The following is a 16815-nucleotide window of genomic DNA, read 5'->3' as shown; positions in this document are numbered from 1 at the left end:
ACTGAGTATGTGAACATGGCAGGGTGTTGGTTTGTGCCTCTGCCTTAATTTTGTCCTCTGTGAAATGGGTGTAAACATGCTCACCCAAAGCACCTTGCGATCCTTGGATAATTGGTTAAGTATAAAAGCAAAGAATTGCTAATCCATTCATAAAAAGAACAGGAGTACTTGTGGCACCTCCCCCAGCCCACTCTTCCTGTGAGGAACCTGCTAAGTAAGAAACTCCCTCCCCACTGCACATCCCCGGCCCCGGGCCAGCGAGGAGGAAGGACCCTGACCCAGGGTGTGACCGGTTCTTGGGAAAACAGCAGCAGGGAAGCCAGGCACAGCCGGAGAAATCCCCAGGGAGCTGCGGACCGAGCAGGCTGCGGGGGCGGGGAGCAGGGGAGGTGGGTCGGTTCCAGCCCAAGAGGAGGCGGCTCCAGTCTTGACTATAACCCGCTCCCGGCTCCGCATTGATTCATTGTTTCCAGCAGCCGTTTGTGGTTGTGAACAGAAGCGCTGCAAGCCCGGGCCAGGTGAGAGGGGACGGGACCGGACCAGACCGGCCCAGACCTCTGAGCTTCTCTGCGCTCCAGGCGCTCAGTTCTCCGGGCGGGGCGGGAATGTATTTGTTTGGGGAAATTAGGGGGCCAGGCTGGGACAGGTGGATATTTTGTGGGGGCTGTAACCAGGCTGGGTGGGGTTGTTTTCAGGAGGCGAATGTGGGGGGCAGGTTTGATCTTTTGGGGTGATGGGTGGCACAGCGAGCTATGTAGAAACGGAGCATGCACAGTGTGGCTTGTGTTGATTTCCCACGCCAAGCCAATAGGTCAGGGGCTCTCAAACTGTGGGTTGGGACCAGGGGCGGCTCTAGGAAGTGCCCCAAGCAGGGAGGCGCGCTGCGGGGGGGCGGTCTGGTGTCCCCGGTCCCGGCTCCAGTGGACCTCCTGCAGACGTGCCTGCGGGAGGTCCACCGGAGCCGCCTGCCGCCCTCCAGCGGGACGCCCCCCCAAGCGCGCGCTTGATGGGCTGGGGTCTGGAGCTGGCCCTGGTCGGTACCCCTCAAGGGGTTGTGAGGTTATTACATGGGGGGGGGTCATGAGCTGTCAGCCCCCACCGCAAAGCCTGCTTTGCCTCCAGCATTTAGAATGGGGTTAAATAGATAAAAGTGTTTTGAATTGATCAGGGGGCTCATGCTCTGAGGTTTGCTGTGTGAAGGGGAGTCACCAGTACAAAAGTGTAAGAGCCACTGCAGTAGGTGGTGCCTTGGTTCTTTGCTAGCCCTGCCCTGTCGCTGTGGCCTGGCAGGAGTGAAGGCGAGACCCCTCCCCCAGTCCCTGCTGAGCTGGGTGGGAAATGACAGGGCTCCTCAGTTCTGATCTCTACAGTTCTCATCCCCTCTTGTGTTTAAAGAACAGGAGAACTTGTGGCACCTTAGAGACTAACACATTTATTTGAGATAAGCTTTCATGGGCTACAGCCCACTTCATCGGATGCATGGAGTGGAAAATACAGTAGGAAGAGATATATACAGAGAACATGAAACAGTGGGTGTTACCATACACACTGTAAGGAGAATAGGAGTACTTGTGGCACCTTAGAGACTAACAAATTTAGTCACCCACTCCTGTGATGGACCCACAGGGATTCAGGCCCAGCTGCTCTGGTGAAGGTTACAAACCAGTTTACTCTGTAGCTCCCTCTTCATTCCCCTGCATCATGGGAAGAAAGTGGTGCACAGACCCTGGAGTGGGAATTATGGACTTTTGTGAACCCTGCAACCAAGGGGAGATGCTGAGAAGAGGACTGTGGCCCAGGAAGGGCGAAGGGCTTGTGTTAATTTGTTTGGATTCTCACTCCTCCCAGAAGAGGGAGGACACTTGTTGCCATGGTGACTGTGGGGAGCTACACTGAATTTATTACCCAACTGCTGAGGGGAAACTGAGGCATGGCCAGAGTTCAACTGAGGAACAGGCTCACCGGATGCCAGGCCAGGTAAGGGCCTCTTCCAGAACCCATTCACTGAGAACTGGTGGCTGTGTGGATTATTTTGATGCACAGTTTTATGGTGCTTTGCAAGGTGATGGCATCAAATTGTGATTTCATATGTGGTTGTTCAGGTTATTGTACCCACCGTCCCCGTGGGATCTGTGTGCTGGCTAAGTGGTGTGACTAGCACCTGTCTGAGCTGCCCATCCTCCGCAGTATCTGAGCATCCTCCTTGGGAATCAGTGTTTTCCTTTTTCTGTGTTTCCCTCCCCAGAAGAACTGTCTGTCTCACTTTACTGTTCTGTATTGACACTCTTCACTGTGGTGTCTGTGCACCTCCCATGTAAAATCAATAGTTAGACCCTTAGTGGGCTTCATGGAGTCTCCTGCACTCTTCCCTTTTGAGGTAAAACTCTACGTGGGGTATGTTTTGGCTTTTTTTGAACTGGTTGGCTGGCTTGTTTCAGAGTTTTTTTGTTCTGTTATTGGGGGGGTGTCAGTGTTGAGTGTCGTCATTGTTATGGGGCTTCCCCTCTGTTTGTTGGGGAATCTGTGGCTCGGCACTACTGCACCTGGACCTTCCTCAGTCTCTGCTAGTGAATTGACACCTTTAGTTTCTTTGGCTTTAGTTGAAATGTAGCAGCCTGGTACAGGGAGACTCCGTGCTCCTTGTGCTGAGTTTGCTGATGAACGTAAGAATGGCCAAACTGGGTCAGACCAATGGTCCGCACAGCCCTGTATCCTGTCTTCAGACTGTGGCTGTTGCTAGATGCTTCAGAGGGAATGAACAGAACAGGGCAATTATTGAATGACCTGTCCAGTCCCAGCATCCGGCAGTCAGAGGCTTAGGGACACTCAGCATGGGGCTGTGCCCCTGACCATCTTGGCTGATAGCCATTGATAGATACATTCATGGAGGATGCGTCCAATTCTTTTTTGAACCCAGTTATAGTCTTGGCCTTCACAATATCCCCAGGCAATGAGTTCCACAGGTTGACTATGCGTTGTGTGAAGTAGTTCCTTAGATTTGTTTTTAACCTGCTGCCTGTAACGTCATTGCGTGACCTCTGGTTCTAGTATTATGCAAAGGGGTAAATAATAGGTTTTCTCTAACATTCAGGATTTTATAGACCCCTATCCTATCCCCCCTAAGTTGTCTCTTCTTTTTGTTTTTGTTTTTTTTCCCAAGCTGAACAATCCCAGTCTTTTTAATCTCTCCTCATATGGAAGCTGTTCCACAGCCCAGTCATTTTTGTCACCCTTCTCTGTACCATTTCCAGTTCTAAAATATCACTTTTCAGATGGGGCTGCCAGAGTTGCATGCAGTGTGGAAGGTGTGGGGGAGCCCTGGATTTATCTAGTGGCATTGTGATAAGAAGACAGAAAATCTCTCTCCCTTTCCTAACAGGCTGTGAGCTGGTTTGACGGCCGCTGCGCATTGTAGTTCTTTGAAAACATCCGCTCAGTGACGCCAAGATCTTTCCTGAGCGGTAACAGCCCATTTACCCCCCATCATTAGCTCTGTGTAGCTGGGATCATTTTCCAACCTTCCTCCTTTTCCCCAGCCTGCACAGAGAGCGGACGGGGGGCGGGAAGGCAGGTTCTGCACCCCGCAGTGCGGGCCCCGGCTTGTCCCCGGGTCAGGGAGCGACGGCGGGACCGTCCGTCCTGGGGTGGGCGCCGATTGGCTCCGCTTTGACTTGGAGCCAATCAGAAAGGGGGTGGGAGGGTCCTGCCTCGCTTTGGGACGGGTCACTTTTTTGGGCGCTGCGCAGGGCTCCGGGCCTGCCCGCTCGGGTCTCAGGTGAGCGCCGGGCCGGGCAGCGCGTGTCTCCGAGCTGGGTCAGGGATGCACTGAATCAGCTCCAGGGACGCGGTTACCCCCAGGCACCCCCCCTCCCCCCCTCCCCCTGCTGAGCCTTGGGCTCCGGCTGCCGCCTATTCCCGGGAGCCGCGTTGGGGGGATGCGGTGGAGCCGGCCGGAGAGAGCAGGGCTGGGGCTGCAGGAGCTGGTTTCCCTGGGGTTTGGGGGAGCAGGGCCCAGCTGGAGGCTGAAGGGGGGCAGTGGCCGCATCCTGGCGGCGGTGCGAGGGGCGGGGAGGCAGAGAAAAGCGGAATCCGGCTCCGCGCAGAGCGGCGGAACTTCGGAGCAAGAGCGGCCCTTGGTGCGGGAGCGGAGCGGCCTGAGGAGGGACACGGGCCCGGACACCAGCGCACAACGTGGGGTGGGGGGGACTGTGTCCCTTAGAGCCCTTCCAAGGTGCTGTGTCTGTGCCCCTCCCAAAGCTGCATCTCAAACTCACCCCCCCTCCAACTTCCCAGAGTTGCCAGTGCAGGGGGAGGGACCATGCACAGCCCCGCATTGTGTGCCCGTCACTCCAGACACACGGCGTGTGCACATCCCTGCCTGCACCCCACACCCAGCGTCCGTGGGCCCCTCTCCTGCCCAACTCCCAACTGAGGGCTGAGAGGAAATGCGGAAAACTTCAGTGAGGGGCCTGATGACACAGGAGGGGGTTGGTTACTGCACTATTCTGGGCTTTTGTTACTCTGGGCTTTTGTTCTGATGAATGGGGGATGGGACACCACAAACAAACCCACTGACCCTTATGCTGTCCTGACTCTGACATTTCACATTCTAGATCACCTGGGAGAGAAGCCAAAGCCAGGGACACTGCACTGACTGGAACTGACTCTGCCACGACGGCGTAGAGCCATTTCTTGCAGCTGGCTCCAAGCTGATCAGAGTCCAGCACCCACCGCTGCCTCCCTGAGAGGAGAAATGCGGAAGGGAGCAGAAGCAGATCCTCCTGGACAGCTTCTTAACAGCTCCATAGACTTGAAGGGTTCTGGAGAACGAGGTAACTGGAGCTTCCCTGCCTAGGAACAGGCTGAACAGAGGAGATGCCTTTCGGGGGCGGGTGTAGCTGTCTTTCCTCCTCCCCACCCTTACCCCCGCCTCCTGCAGCAGAGGCTGTATTGCTCCAATGGACTCGGCTCGTGCAGCACATGCTCTCTTGTGTGGCAGTTGCACGTATGGTTTTTAGGACTGTACGTGTTCTACCCCCTTGAAAATGTTTGGCTCACGTCTCTCTGGGTCGCTCCTGTCACTGCTCTTTCCTTCTGTTTGTTTGTCCTTCCAGTGTGTGAGCTGAGGTGTTTGCACTCATAACCCATGCAGAGCCCTGCCTCCGAGCATGGCCAGGAGCAGGTGTAGCTGCCTGTGGCCACAGCACATTCATTTGTGTTTTGCCAGTGAATGTATCATGCCCTCAGATGTGTCTCTGGGCGCTAGGGAAGAGGGTTTGCTAAGATTGAACTCCAGCAGGGGTTCCCTGATTTACTCTCCCTGGGATGGAGGAGGCTCTTCCAAAGTTCCCACCAACCTTTGGTGGTTAATTATGACAACTCTGGATATTCATGTTAACCATATAAATGCTCAATCCCTTTTTTAACTTTCCTAAATTCTTTTTATCAATTTCCTGTGGCAGTGAGTTCCACAGTCTAATCATACATAGGCTGGAAATAATAGTTCCTTTTCCACCTTTTTAATCTCATTGAATATCCCCTTGTTCTTATGTTCTGAGACAGGGAGAACAATGGGAAAGTGATAACTACCCCTTTAAGGGACAGGCAGGAGGCCACATCTGGCACAGGTGTAATCAAGGAGGCCCTGCCCCACCATAGGCCTGGGCTATCTGAAGAGGAAGAGGGAGCTGAAGGAGATAGGGGAGTTAGAAGCCAAGTAGGCTGCAGCAAGTGGTGGTAGTTTCTCGCAGGCTGTAGGAGACCAACCTAATCAGCCTGAGACTTGGTTTGATGGATGTTAACTTTGGAATCCCTGACCCAGGGTCCTGAGGTGAGGACCATATGAACTGTTTGTTGAAATTGCTCCTGTCCTGAAGCCTTATTAAAAGGGGACAAGCTGTTTTGTTAATTAGTGTTGGCGGCTCCTGGCCTTGGGCTGTAAGAGCAAACGTACTGCTGCCAATCAAGGGAAATTAAGGAGGGGTGCACCCACAGTGCCACACCAGACCACAAGGGGGCGTGCAGGGATGGCCCACACAGGGCTGGTGCAAGGATATTTTGTGCCCTAGGCAAAACTTCCACCTTGTGCCCCTGCCTCCTCCCCCGCGGTTCATTGAGAGGCAAATCCCAATAACCCCAGGGGCCAGCCATGCCCAGGGGCTGCTCCCCAGACCAGGTTCCCCCCTCCCCACCTCTGAACTCCCCTGGAGGGTGCACAGCCCCCCCGTGAGCCCACCCCACCCTGGCGGCCCCCGCCCCGAGTCCATTCACTGGGTTTACCAGGCGTGGGGGGCTGCTGCAGCAGCTCGGCAGGGAGGAGCCGCCTTCCGGAGGCACCAGAGCGTCAGCAGCGAGCCCCAGCCATGGAGGAGCCGGCGCGGTGCCGGGGGGCAGCAGGCCTGCAGAAGTGGCGGTGCGGCTAGCCGACGCTCTGGCTCTCCGGTGCCTCCGGAAGGCGGCTCCTCACTGCCAAGCCAGGGCACCGCTTTTTTAGGGTTACCATATTTCAGCAGTCAAAAAAGAAGACCGTGTGTGTGGGGGGGGTGGGGGGGTAGAGCCCCACCTGAGTCCAGCCCCCATCCTCTCCCTCCTCCTTCCTGCCTCCCTCAGAACCCCCAACCCCGCTCCCCGTCTGCTCCTTGTCCCTGACTGCCCCCTCCTGAGACCCCCCCACCCTAACTGCCCCCCTAGGACCCCACCTCCTACCTGTCCCCTGGCTGCCCCGACCCTTATCCACACCCTCACCCCTAGACAGACACACACACACCCCCCCGGGACTCCCACGCCCCAGCCAGCCGCTCTCCGCCCCCTGACCGGACCCCTAGAACTCCTGACCCATCCAACCTTTTCCTGCTCCGGTCCCTCTCCCCACCCCAGCCCCCTGAGGGCCCCCCCAGAACTCCTAACTCACCCCCTGACAGCCCCTCCCCCGGAACTCCCCTTACCAGGCCCAGGCCAGTCAGACGCTGGCTCCACATGGAGCGAAGTGCTGGCGACAAGATGCTGAGGCGGGGGGAGCATTGGAGGGACTCTGCCTGCTGGAGGCCAATGGGAGCAGCTAAATCAGGCCCAGGCACCCAATCAGCCGTGCCGCACTCTGTGTGAGGGGAAGGAAGGGGAGGAAAAATCCCGGACACCCCCAAATCTTGGCGCCCTAGGCGACCGCCTAGTTTGCCTAGTGGTTGCACCCAGGGCCGGCTCCAGACCCCAGCACGCCAAGCGAGCGCTTGGGACGGCATTTTACCGGGAGGGCGGCAAGCGGACCTTCCGCAGGCACGTCTGCAAGAGGTCCCCCGGAGCCGCGGGACCGGCGACCGGCAGCGCGCCCCCTGCGGCATGCCGCCGTGCTTGGGGCGGCCAAATTCCTAGAGCCACCCCTGGTTGCACCGGCCCTGGACCCACACCTTTATCAACAAAAGCTCCGAGCTGCCTTCTGTCCCATCTGTTATTGCACAGACAGTTTATCCCAGGGGTCTCAAACATGCGGCCCGCGGAGCTCTTCCCTGCGGCCCGCGGAGCTCCCCAGGGGAGCTCGGCAGGGGCCCCCAAGAGAAAAGCGGAGGCTCCCGCCTCCGCCCCTCTCCTGGAGCCTCGGCGCATAGAGCGCCGAGTCTCCGTCCGAGCGCCTGAGCCCCGCCCCGATCCGAGCCGCGTGGGGAGGGGGCGGGGCTGGGAGCTCTGGGCTGAGCGCTGCGCTCGGCGTGGAGCTCCCAGCCCCGCCCCCTCACCACGCGGCTCTGAGCGGGACCGCCGGAGACGCGCTCGGGTAAGGGGGGGGGAAAGCGGGACCCGCCGGGGCCGGGGGGCCGGGGGTGGGGGGTGGGGGAGGGAAGCGGGACCCGCCGGGGCCGGGCTGGGGGGGGGGGAAGGGAAGCGCTCAGGGCTGGGGCAGAGGATTAGGGTGCGGGGGGATGAGGGCTCTGGCTGGGGCTGAGGATTAGGGTGCGGGGGATGAGGGGTTCATGATGTGGGGGCGCTCAGGGCTGGGGGCAGAGGATTAGGGGGGGGGGGGCTGAGGGCTCTGGCTGGGGCTGAGGATTAGGGTGCAGGGTCCTAGTGCCTGCCCTCCGCCAGTACTGGCAAGGCAGGCTTCCCTTACCCTGAGCCTCTCCAACCCCAAACCCTCAGCCCCAGCCAGAGCCCTCATTCCCCCGCACCCTAATCCTCAGCCCCAGCCCTGAGCACCCCCACATCATGAACCCCTCATCCCCCTGCACCCTAATCCTCAGCCCCAGCCAGAGCCCTCATCCCCCCACACCCTAATCCTCTGCCCCAGCCCTGAGCGCCCCCACATCATGAACCCCTCATCCCCCCGCACCCTAATCCTCTGCCCCAGCCCTGAGCGCCCCCACATCAGGAACCCCTCATCCACAGCCCTCACCCCACACTCCAAACCTCTTCCCTAGCCCTGAGCCCCCTCGCATCATGAACCCCTCATCCACAGCCCTCACCCCACAGCCCAACCCTCTTCCCTAGCCCTGAGCCCCCTCACATCATGAACCCCTCATCCACAGCCCTCACCCCTCAGCCTAACCCTCTTCCCTAGCCCTGAGCCCCCTCGCATCATGAACCCCTCATCCACAGCCCTCACCCCACAGCCCAACCCTCTTCCCTAGCCCTGAGCCCCCTCCTGCATCATGTACCCCTCGCCCTCAGCCCCACAGCCCTCACCCCTGCACTCCCTCCTATCCCCAAACTCCGTCCCAAAGCCTGCACCCCCACCCCCTGCCGCAGCCTGGAGCCTGCATCGAGCACAGAGCCTGCATCCAGACCCCCTCCCCCACCCAAACTCCCTCCCAGAGCCTTAGGCAGTAAATCTAAGTGCGTGTTTTGTCCTTTGAGTGAGGTGCATTACTGAGTGTATATATTTATTAAAACTGCGCGCGCTTAGGGGAGGAGGTGGAGAAGAGACAGGGCAGGGGCGGGGCCTCATGGAAGGGGTGGATTGGGGGTGGGGCCAGGGGCAGCAAGGGGGCGTGTCAGTGATGCGGCCCTCGGGCCAATGCACTAGTCCTCATGCGGCCCTCGGGGTCATTTGAGTTTGAGACCCTTGGTTTATCCTGTCCCCTCTCATTCATCTCCTCTCCATGGCGAACAATCCCAGGCTTTTCAAACTCTTATCATGGATTTTCTAGGCCCTTGATCATCCTCCACCCTCCTCTGAATCCCTCTGAATTCTGCAGGGTCCTTTCTGGGGATTAATTGGGCGAATTAATCACAGTGGTGATTTGGGGAGTGATGTTCTCCTTCGCAGTCTGGATGGGAGTTGGAGTTAATGTTTGTGTCCAGAGCTGGGACAGAACCATTTAAGACGTCAAAATAAATATCTGGTGTGTGTCCGATCAGAGCCTGATGGCAAATAATTCTGGTCTGAGTCACCCCAGGAGCATTAACAGGTTTTTATCTTCCAGATCATCCAGCTAATTCCAGCTCCAGGAAACCTGCAGTATGGGATCGTCCAGCTGCCCTCAGAGCCATAATCGTGGTTACAATGGTCGTCATCGTCGCTCTAGTAGCAGCTTTGATAGGTAAGTTCCCAACCCCCGATGATTCAGTCTCTGGGTGTGGAGCTTTCTTCCTTCGTGGCTCACAGCTCCACCTCATCTCTCCCCGGCCTCTCTGCTTTAGCGGTCAGGTCAGACAGGAGCCTCTCTAGGCTCTTTCATGGTTCCCCTACCCCTCATCGCTGTCAGTCCTGAGAACAACAGGGACACTAACGGATTTCTCCGCACACCCCTGTGAGGCAGGGACGTGTCCTTGTCCTTGTTTTGTGGCCGGGGAGCCAAGGCACCGTGGCCTCGTTCCACAAAGGGCACTAAAGAGCCGAAGTCCCAGTTTCAGGCACCCTGTGATCTACTAACCCCCTGCCTGGATGCCACTGAACCCTGGGGGCGCCTGAGCTCACCGGGGGAATCGGGACGACATTTGCTGTAGAAGTTCCCTCAGCGCTTCATGTTCTGCCTCTGGGCGTGTGCTGCTGCTTGGCTCTTGGCACCCAGAGGCCTGTCGAGCCCGTGGGGTGGGATCTGGCAGGTGTGCTTAGGCTGCCGGCCTCTGTGAAACAGGTGGGGGACAAGAAAACCCACCACCCTTAACCCTGCTCCAGTGGTAGGGCCCTTCCCTGGGATGTGAGACCCCAGTTCCAGTCCCCTCTGTCTGAGGGGAGACAGGATCTGAATAGGGGTCTCCCACCTCTCAGGTGAGTGCCCAGCCACGGAGCTGTGGGACAGTCCGATGGGGGGGGGGGTCTCAATATTTCCTGCTGAAGTTGTTCTGCTTTGATTGAATAATTAAATATTAATTGGGCCAGAGAGTTAGAATCCCTCTGATCTAGTCAGTAGGGCGCCCACCTGAGCCGTGGACCCCCTGTTCTCCAATCCCTGCTCACCAGGGAGAGGGGACTGAGGCAGGGTCTCACGTCGGGGTGAGAGCCCTGCCAGTGGGTTAAAGGTGATCAGGGAGGTCGTCTTCTCTTCCTCCCCCCCTCCCCCCCACCCAGCCAGTTTCAGTGGATTTGGGCACTTGCTGCACTCGCTCTCCCAAGAAGTGACTTAGGTACCTGACTCCAGGGTGGGGGGTCCCCGCTGCAGGTTGTTAGCAGGGCTGGGCCCCTCCCTGCAGCCAGGGCTGAGGGGCTGAGCTCTGAGGGGGGCAGGGCGGAGGGCACAGGCCTTGTCACTGTCTCCTATTGGCTGGCTTGGGCAGCCCCTGTCTAGTGCACTGGCTGTTGTGGAGCCCGTTCTTAGGCACCGCTTCCCAGGGCCGCCCAGAGGATTCCGGGGGCCCGGGGTCTTCGGCGGCGGGGGGCCCTTCCGTTCTGGGACCCGCTGCCGAAGTGCCCCGAAGACCCGCGGTGGGGGCCCCCCGCCGCCGAATTACCGCCGAAGCAGGACCCGCCGCTGAAGCGCAGCCCGGTCTTCAGCGGTAATTGGGCGGCGGGGGGCCCCCGCCGCGGGTCTTTGGGACACTTCGGCGGCGGGTCCCGGAACGGAAGGGCCACCCGCCGCCGAATTACCGCCGAAGACCGGGCTGCGCTTCGGCGGCGGGTCCCGCTCTGTCTTCGGCGGTAATTCGCCAGCGGGGGGTCCTTCTGCCCCAGAGCGGAAGGACCCTCCCCCCGCCGGCGAAGACCAGGAGAGGAAGAAGCTCCTGCGCCCGGCCCCGCAAGAGTTTTCTGGGCCCCCCGGAGCGAGTGACGGACCCCGCTCCAGGGGCCCCGAAAAACTCTCGTGGGGGCCCCTGTGGGGCTTGGGGCCTGGGGCAAATTGCCCCTTTTGCCCCCCCCTCTGGGCGGCCCTGCCGCTCCCCCCCCCCCAAATTCGCTGCGTGGGGCACCCGGGCACCCAGCTCAGGCCCTGTGGGTCCCGTTGTTTTTCCAGGGTTTTCCTAGGCTAGTAAAAGTTCGGTGTTGCGATACTGAACCTCAAACGCCTCCGTCCCTTTGTGGATCCGGCCTCAGGGACAGGCAGGGAGTCTGGCACAGCTTGGAACTGAATCCAGATCTCCTGAGCCCCAGTCGTCCAGGGCAGCGAACACAAGACAGTTGCTCTTTTCCCGATTCCAGCCCCTCTGTTGCTCCCTTTTACACTCAGGGACTCTCTTCACGTCCGTTTGGATGGATGGACTGACACGGATCCAGTGTCCGATCTTCACTGAGCAGGGTAACTTGTCTGCAGCTCAGGGCTTTGAGGTTACAGGTCTGGCCTTCCTGCCTCCCTCCCCCTGGTTGTCCCCACAGCAGGGCTGGCAGGGGCTACAGCATTGCTGGTGTGAGCTTTATTCAGCTGTTGGGGGGAGCCCCCATCACTGCAGTGGTGTTGCTGAGAATTTAACCCCTGGGGTCAGGGATCTCCAAAGGGAAGGCTCCCCAAGACGTTAAACTCGGCCAGTTGGTGCGCACGGGATGTGTAATTACAGGCTATTTCCATTCACTCTAATGTTCAGCAAGGTGTGGGGCTGTGGGGTTATCAGTGGGGTTCTGGAGGGTTTAGCAGCTAGGCGAGGGGTCTGGGTGCTGCTTGCTGGGATTATTAGAAGATGCTCTCACTGCCCCCACGTTCCCCTCAGTGTAGTCACACATTGCAGGCTGTGTTCAGGGGATCTGACCCTTTGATACGTAAGATGGGTGAGGAGGGAAACCCGCTCAGAGAGGCTGTTGGATCTGAGGGCCCCTCACCTTCAAGGTGTCCTTGTCTGGGGCCCAGCAGGTCTGGCAGCTTCTCTGCTGCCGCCTGCTGGTGTTTTGGGGGCTCTGAATCTCTAAAATTGTGCCTCTGCCTATTGTACCTGCTCCCATGGGATCAGTCACAGAAATGACCTGCTCGGTGTTCACCCTGCGCTGCCTCCTGGACTGAGCTGCCCAGCTCTGTAGATGTGGCTGTGGAAGGTGTGAGCACATGACACTGCCCTTAGCCCTGTACGAGAATCCATGTGCTGGGCAGCAGGAGCGTGGGACCTGCTGGGGGGGCGGGGGGAGGGAGAGTATCCGTGCAGGAACTGTGGCCCCTCCCCCACTCCTTTCCCCCCAGGGCCGGTGGAGTGTCTGGGGCTCCCCACAGCAGCCCAGGTTCCCTTGGTGGCTCTTACCACACCCCGGCTCTGGCTTCTGGCCTGGCCAGGTGGCAGGGCCTCGGAAGGGAAGAGGAGCAGGGAGTGGGGCCCCATGGTGGGGGGAGGGGAGCTAAGGCCCAGCTCAGCCCTCTGCCAGGAAGAGGCTGGTGCTGCTAGCAGGGGCTGCACGTCATGGCAGGGGAGCTGATCCCCCCCTCTCAGGTCCCCGGCCGTGAAGCGCAGCCCCTGCTGCCACCATCACTGTGCCTGCCCGAGGCTCTACGCCCAGGTTAACAAGTGGACAGGCCTGGCCCTCCCATGTTAAAACATGGGGGGGGGGGCATGGCCCTCCCTTACCACCCCAGTTCCAGCGCCCCTGCCAGACACACTCCTCCCTTGCTCTCCCTTCCCCATTCCCTTGGCTGCACACTCTGTACATCCCCAGCCCGATGGGGGCTGTGGCCTGGTTGGCCTCTGGCGCTGCCGCAGTGTGTGTGTCATAACAAACTCCAGCCACGCTGCGTGTCGGGTTGCTGGGCCGTGTCTTCTGATGCAGCTGCTGCTGGCCACTCTCAGACTGGCCCGTCTCTCCCATCAGTCTGATCCCATCGGGCAGTTCTTGTTTCTGTCCTGGCTCGTTCTCCACAGAGATGAGAGAAGAGACGCTCCTCTACCCTTGTGTGTTTTTTCCAGTGGTAACATCTAGGCCATCTCCTCCATGGCCCCCTGCTGCCTCCTGCTGCCCGGACGGCTGGATCCGGATCCAAGGGAAATGTTACTATTTTTCTAAGGCCGAAGGGAACTGGACCTACAGCCAGAGCTTCTGCTTGTCACACGCTGCCTCCCTGGCCGGGATTGAGAGTCTGCAGGAGCTGGTGAGAAGCCAGTTAGATGCTTTGTGCCAAGCCCAGCGATCGCTGGCACCACAGACAGGGCTGGAGTCAGGCTGGGCTCAGCCCCTGTAGGGCCGAGAGGAGCCCGGGTGCCTCCCAGGCTGGGCAGCCAGAGTCAGTGCAGTTCTGGCAGCTGAATCCTGGCTGGACCTGGGGCTCCAGCCCCTTGACCCTGCATCTGCCAGAGCCCAGGTGGGAGACTCCTGCTGTGCAGGGCTGGGCTGGCTCAGTCAGCTCCTGGCCAATGGGCTGCCTGGGGCTGGAGCAGGTGAGAACCTGCCCCCCCAGTTCAGCCCAGCCCCAGGGTTCCCTCATGGGTGGGGCAGGGGGAATCCAGCTGGAGGTGAGGTCTGCTTTAGGCCTCTTCCCCTCAGCTTCTCTGCCCTGGTGGCAGGGGTCTGTCTGCCCTCCCCCTGCAGCCCCCTCTCCCTCCTGGCCCTGCTGTGCTCTGAGAAGGGGCTGCTGGGCGGACAGTGACCTTGCAGCTCAATTCCTGCTACACCCTGTAGGTGCCACAGCCCCAAAAAAGAGGCCGGGGAGGGTGAAGGGTTAATACTTATCTGATCCCTTCACCCAGTAACCATGGAAGAGGCCTCTAGAAATCCCCTGCTGCCCAAGGTGGGGAGCAGCAGAGTAAGGGCCTAACACAGCTGATTGCTTTTATTGGGTTTCTAAGGGTTCCCTGCTGCCATATGAAGGCAGATTGGACCACTGGATCGGCCTCCGGAAGGACACGGGCCAGGTCTGGAAATGGGCCAACGGGACCGAGTTTGACCGTCGGTGAGTCTTTTTCTCTGCGTTGGTCAAAGGCGCTGGAAATGCCCCACTGGCTGCTTTAACGTCCCCTCCTGATGGGAGTGGGGCCTGGGGCTGGTGCAGGGAGGGGGGATCCAGAGGGGCTGAGTGCGCAGCTCCCCTCCCAGACTTGAGGTGTCACCCCTGGTCTGTGCCTGGCACACACTGACTATAGCTCCAATTGCCTCTGGGTTACAGGTTTGAAATACACGGAGGAGCAGACTGTGTGTGCCTGGATGAAGACCTCACTGTCACCACGTCAAGCTGCAGCACACCAAGAAAATGGATCTGCAGTAAACCTGATACCCCTGCGAAGGGAGAGGAGGGAGCAGTGGGAGGGGATTCGTGAACTCAAGGGAATTGGAGACCAGCTGTGACAAAGCCTTGTTCTAGTCCCCTCCATGCTGCAGCCTGGTTCCTTGTTTCTTAGCCTGTCTCCAGGGTTTGTCCAGTCTCAGTCATCAATTACCCTTATGCTGGGTGCCCAGACAGCAAATGTGAAAAATTGGGACGGGGGTGGAGGGTGATAGGAGCCTATATAAGGAAAGACCAAAAAATCAGGACTGTCCCTATAAAACTGGAGCATCTGGTCACCCTACCTAATGCTGGGGTCTGTGACCCTTCTCTCAGGGAGACTGTCACAGTAACTGGATCTCTATCCCACCTCCATCAGGTCAGGACTTGTCTCCAGCCCCCCTTGTCTCTGGGCAGGGACCTCATCCCACTCCCTGACCAGGGCACTTGAAGCTGCACAGCTCCCTTCCGTACACTGCGATATCCCCAGCAAGCCAGCCTGGCTAAAAGCCAGCGCCTGCGCTTTGCTTCCACTCTGAGCACAGTGCCCAGCACGTTCCAGCTGTTACAAGCTAGAACACGGCCCTTTCTTGACTGATTATTTATTCTAGGTCAAAAGCATTAAGGAGAAAATGTATAAAAATCACGAAAAGGTCCCCCACACTAAACACACCAGGAATCATCCCTCTTCCAGGGGAGAGTCTAGTAGCCAGTGACTCTTCCAGGCCCTCCCTATGGGGTTGGGGTCCCCCCTCCCCAGCTGAGAGCAGGTCCTGTCTGTTTGAATCAAAATGAAGGCTGTGAATCTGTTTAAATTCAGCCTTTGAGTGTCCTAAGTTCTATCTCAATCTCTGGAAAAACCCCTGTGAGCCAGTGTGTGGGAACCAAATGTTCCAGGGTGCGACCCAGCCAGGGAGCGGCTGGGTCACTGCTTGCCCTGCAGCCTGGGGTGTCTCACAGTCCTGTGCAGAAGCTCCCAACCTGGGCCAAACAGCCTGCAGGTCACGTCCTGAGTGGCTGTGCCTGGCCACAGCCCTGGTCCAGCAGCCTGTCATCCACGCCACACTGGGTCCACCAGCCTTGGTCACTACTTGCAGAGTGACCTCCCTCACACTAGCCAACTGAGCATCGGTTTCTGCCAAACCACCCCTTTGAACATTCTTACAAACAATGTACCTATGCCTCGTCTCTGTACAGACCTTGGTTTGATTCATTTGGGTTCTCCTGGCCAGGGTCTGGAGTCTCAAACAAATCACCAGAGTCCCCACACTATTAGCATAGTATACTTTAACTGGCTCCTGTACCCATCTAGGCACTGCCATCATGAGGTGTATGCATTTGCATTCTCCTTAATTGCCCGGGTTGCCTCTTCTACTGCCTGAGTTGCTTCTTCTACCTCCTTTGTTTTTTCCATCACCTGTTTGGCCAACATGCTGTCTAAGCCATTTCACTGCCATAGACGTGAGTTGTAAGATTCTTGCTTTTTTACTCTTTTATTACTGTTTTTCAGAGCCTCGGTTTCAACCATCGCTCTGCAGATGCCAGTCCATGTTTCCCCACTCTTTTTTAAATTCATATGGACCCCCCTTACTGGCAACCCAGCCGGTCCAGGAGTTATCAAACTCTGTGGGGATCAAAAGGGAGAGGATCAGGGGGTTCCCTAGCTTGAGGTTTTCTGCCATGTTAGATCGCGATTCCTACAGCGGGCAGCTCGCTTACTCACCAGATCAGAGGTTGGGGTCACCAGTGTTGTCAGAAGTGTTGTCAGATGCTACCGGTGTGGTGCTCTGCTCTCTCCAATGTTAATATCACTCGGCTGCGTGCGTGTGTTCCCTCTGTGGGCTGCCCCAGCTCTGCAGATCGCTGACACAGCAGACCCGACGAGAACCCCCAATGACCACAGAGTCTAGTAAGGTACGAAGGCACGTCGGCCAGGTTTATTGCCGTATTGGACACAATGATAGTTCCCCGTAGATTACTTAGTCTACCGGGCTTACTACTAATACGTGCCCACGGTCAATGGACTCGGCTCAGTCAGTGGCGGGACTTTCCACTGCCCCCTCGGCTGGACCCAGACACCGCCCCAGGGATGCATTTTTATACACAGGTACAAACAAGTTACACATCACTCCTGACGTATTGAGGTGCAACCTCTCTACATAGTGAGGTACAACCCCTCTAGGTAGCAAGGTGCCACCCCTCACCTTGTACATGTTGGTTCGAACAAAACAACTCCATCCATCATATTACCCTTTTGCCCCTGTCATTGGGATGGGTCAGACTG

General features: G+C 58.2%; 1 protein-coding gene across 1 annotated transcript; it reads left to right on the top strand.

Moving 5' to 3' along the window:
* Nucleotides 1-1229: 1229 nt before the first annotated feature.
* LOC123345635 (C-type lectin domain family 2 member D-like) lies at nucleotides 1230-15510 on the top strand. Its single transcript, XM_044982626.1, has 7 exons — nucleotides 1230-1977; nucleotides 3380-3461; nucleotides 4614-4832; nucleotides 9411-9527; nucleotides 13243-13424; nucleotides 14119-14222; nucleotides 14436-15510. The coding sequence occupies exons 3-7, from the start codon at nucleotides 4754-4756 to the stop codon at nucleotides 14584-14586; spliced, it is 633 nt and encodes a 210-aa protein (XP_044838561.1). The 5' UTR covers nucleotides 1230-1977; nucleotides 3380-3461; nucleotides 4614-4753; the 3' UTR covers nucleotides 14587-15510.
* The last annotated feature ends 1305 nt before the right edge of the window (nucleotides 15511-16815 follow it).

Source organism: Mauremys mutica, chromosome 12 (assembly GCF_020497125.1).
Source record: "Mauremys mutica isolate MM-2020 ecotype Southern chromosome 12, ASM2049712v1, whole genome shotgun sequence".
NCBI classification, from domain to species: Eukaryota; Metazoa; Chordata; order Testudines; family Geoemydidae; genus Mauremys; species Mauremys mutica.
Note: the sequence above shows the minus strand (reverse complement) of the source record. Positions and strands in the feature narration are given on the sequence as shown.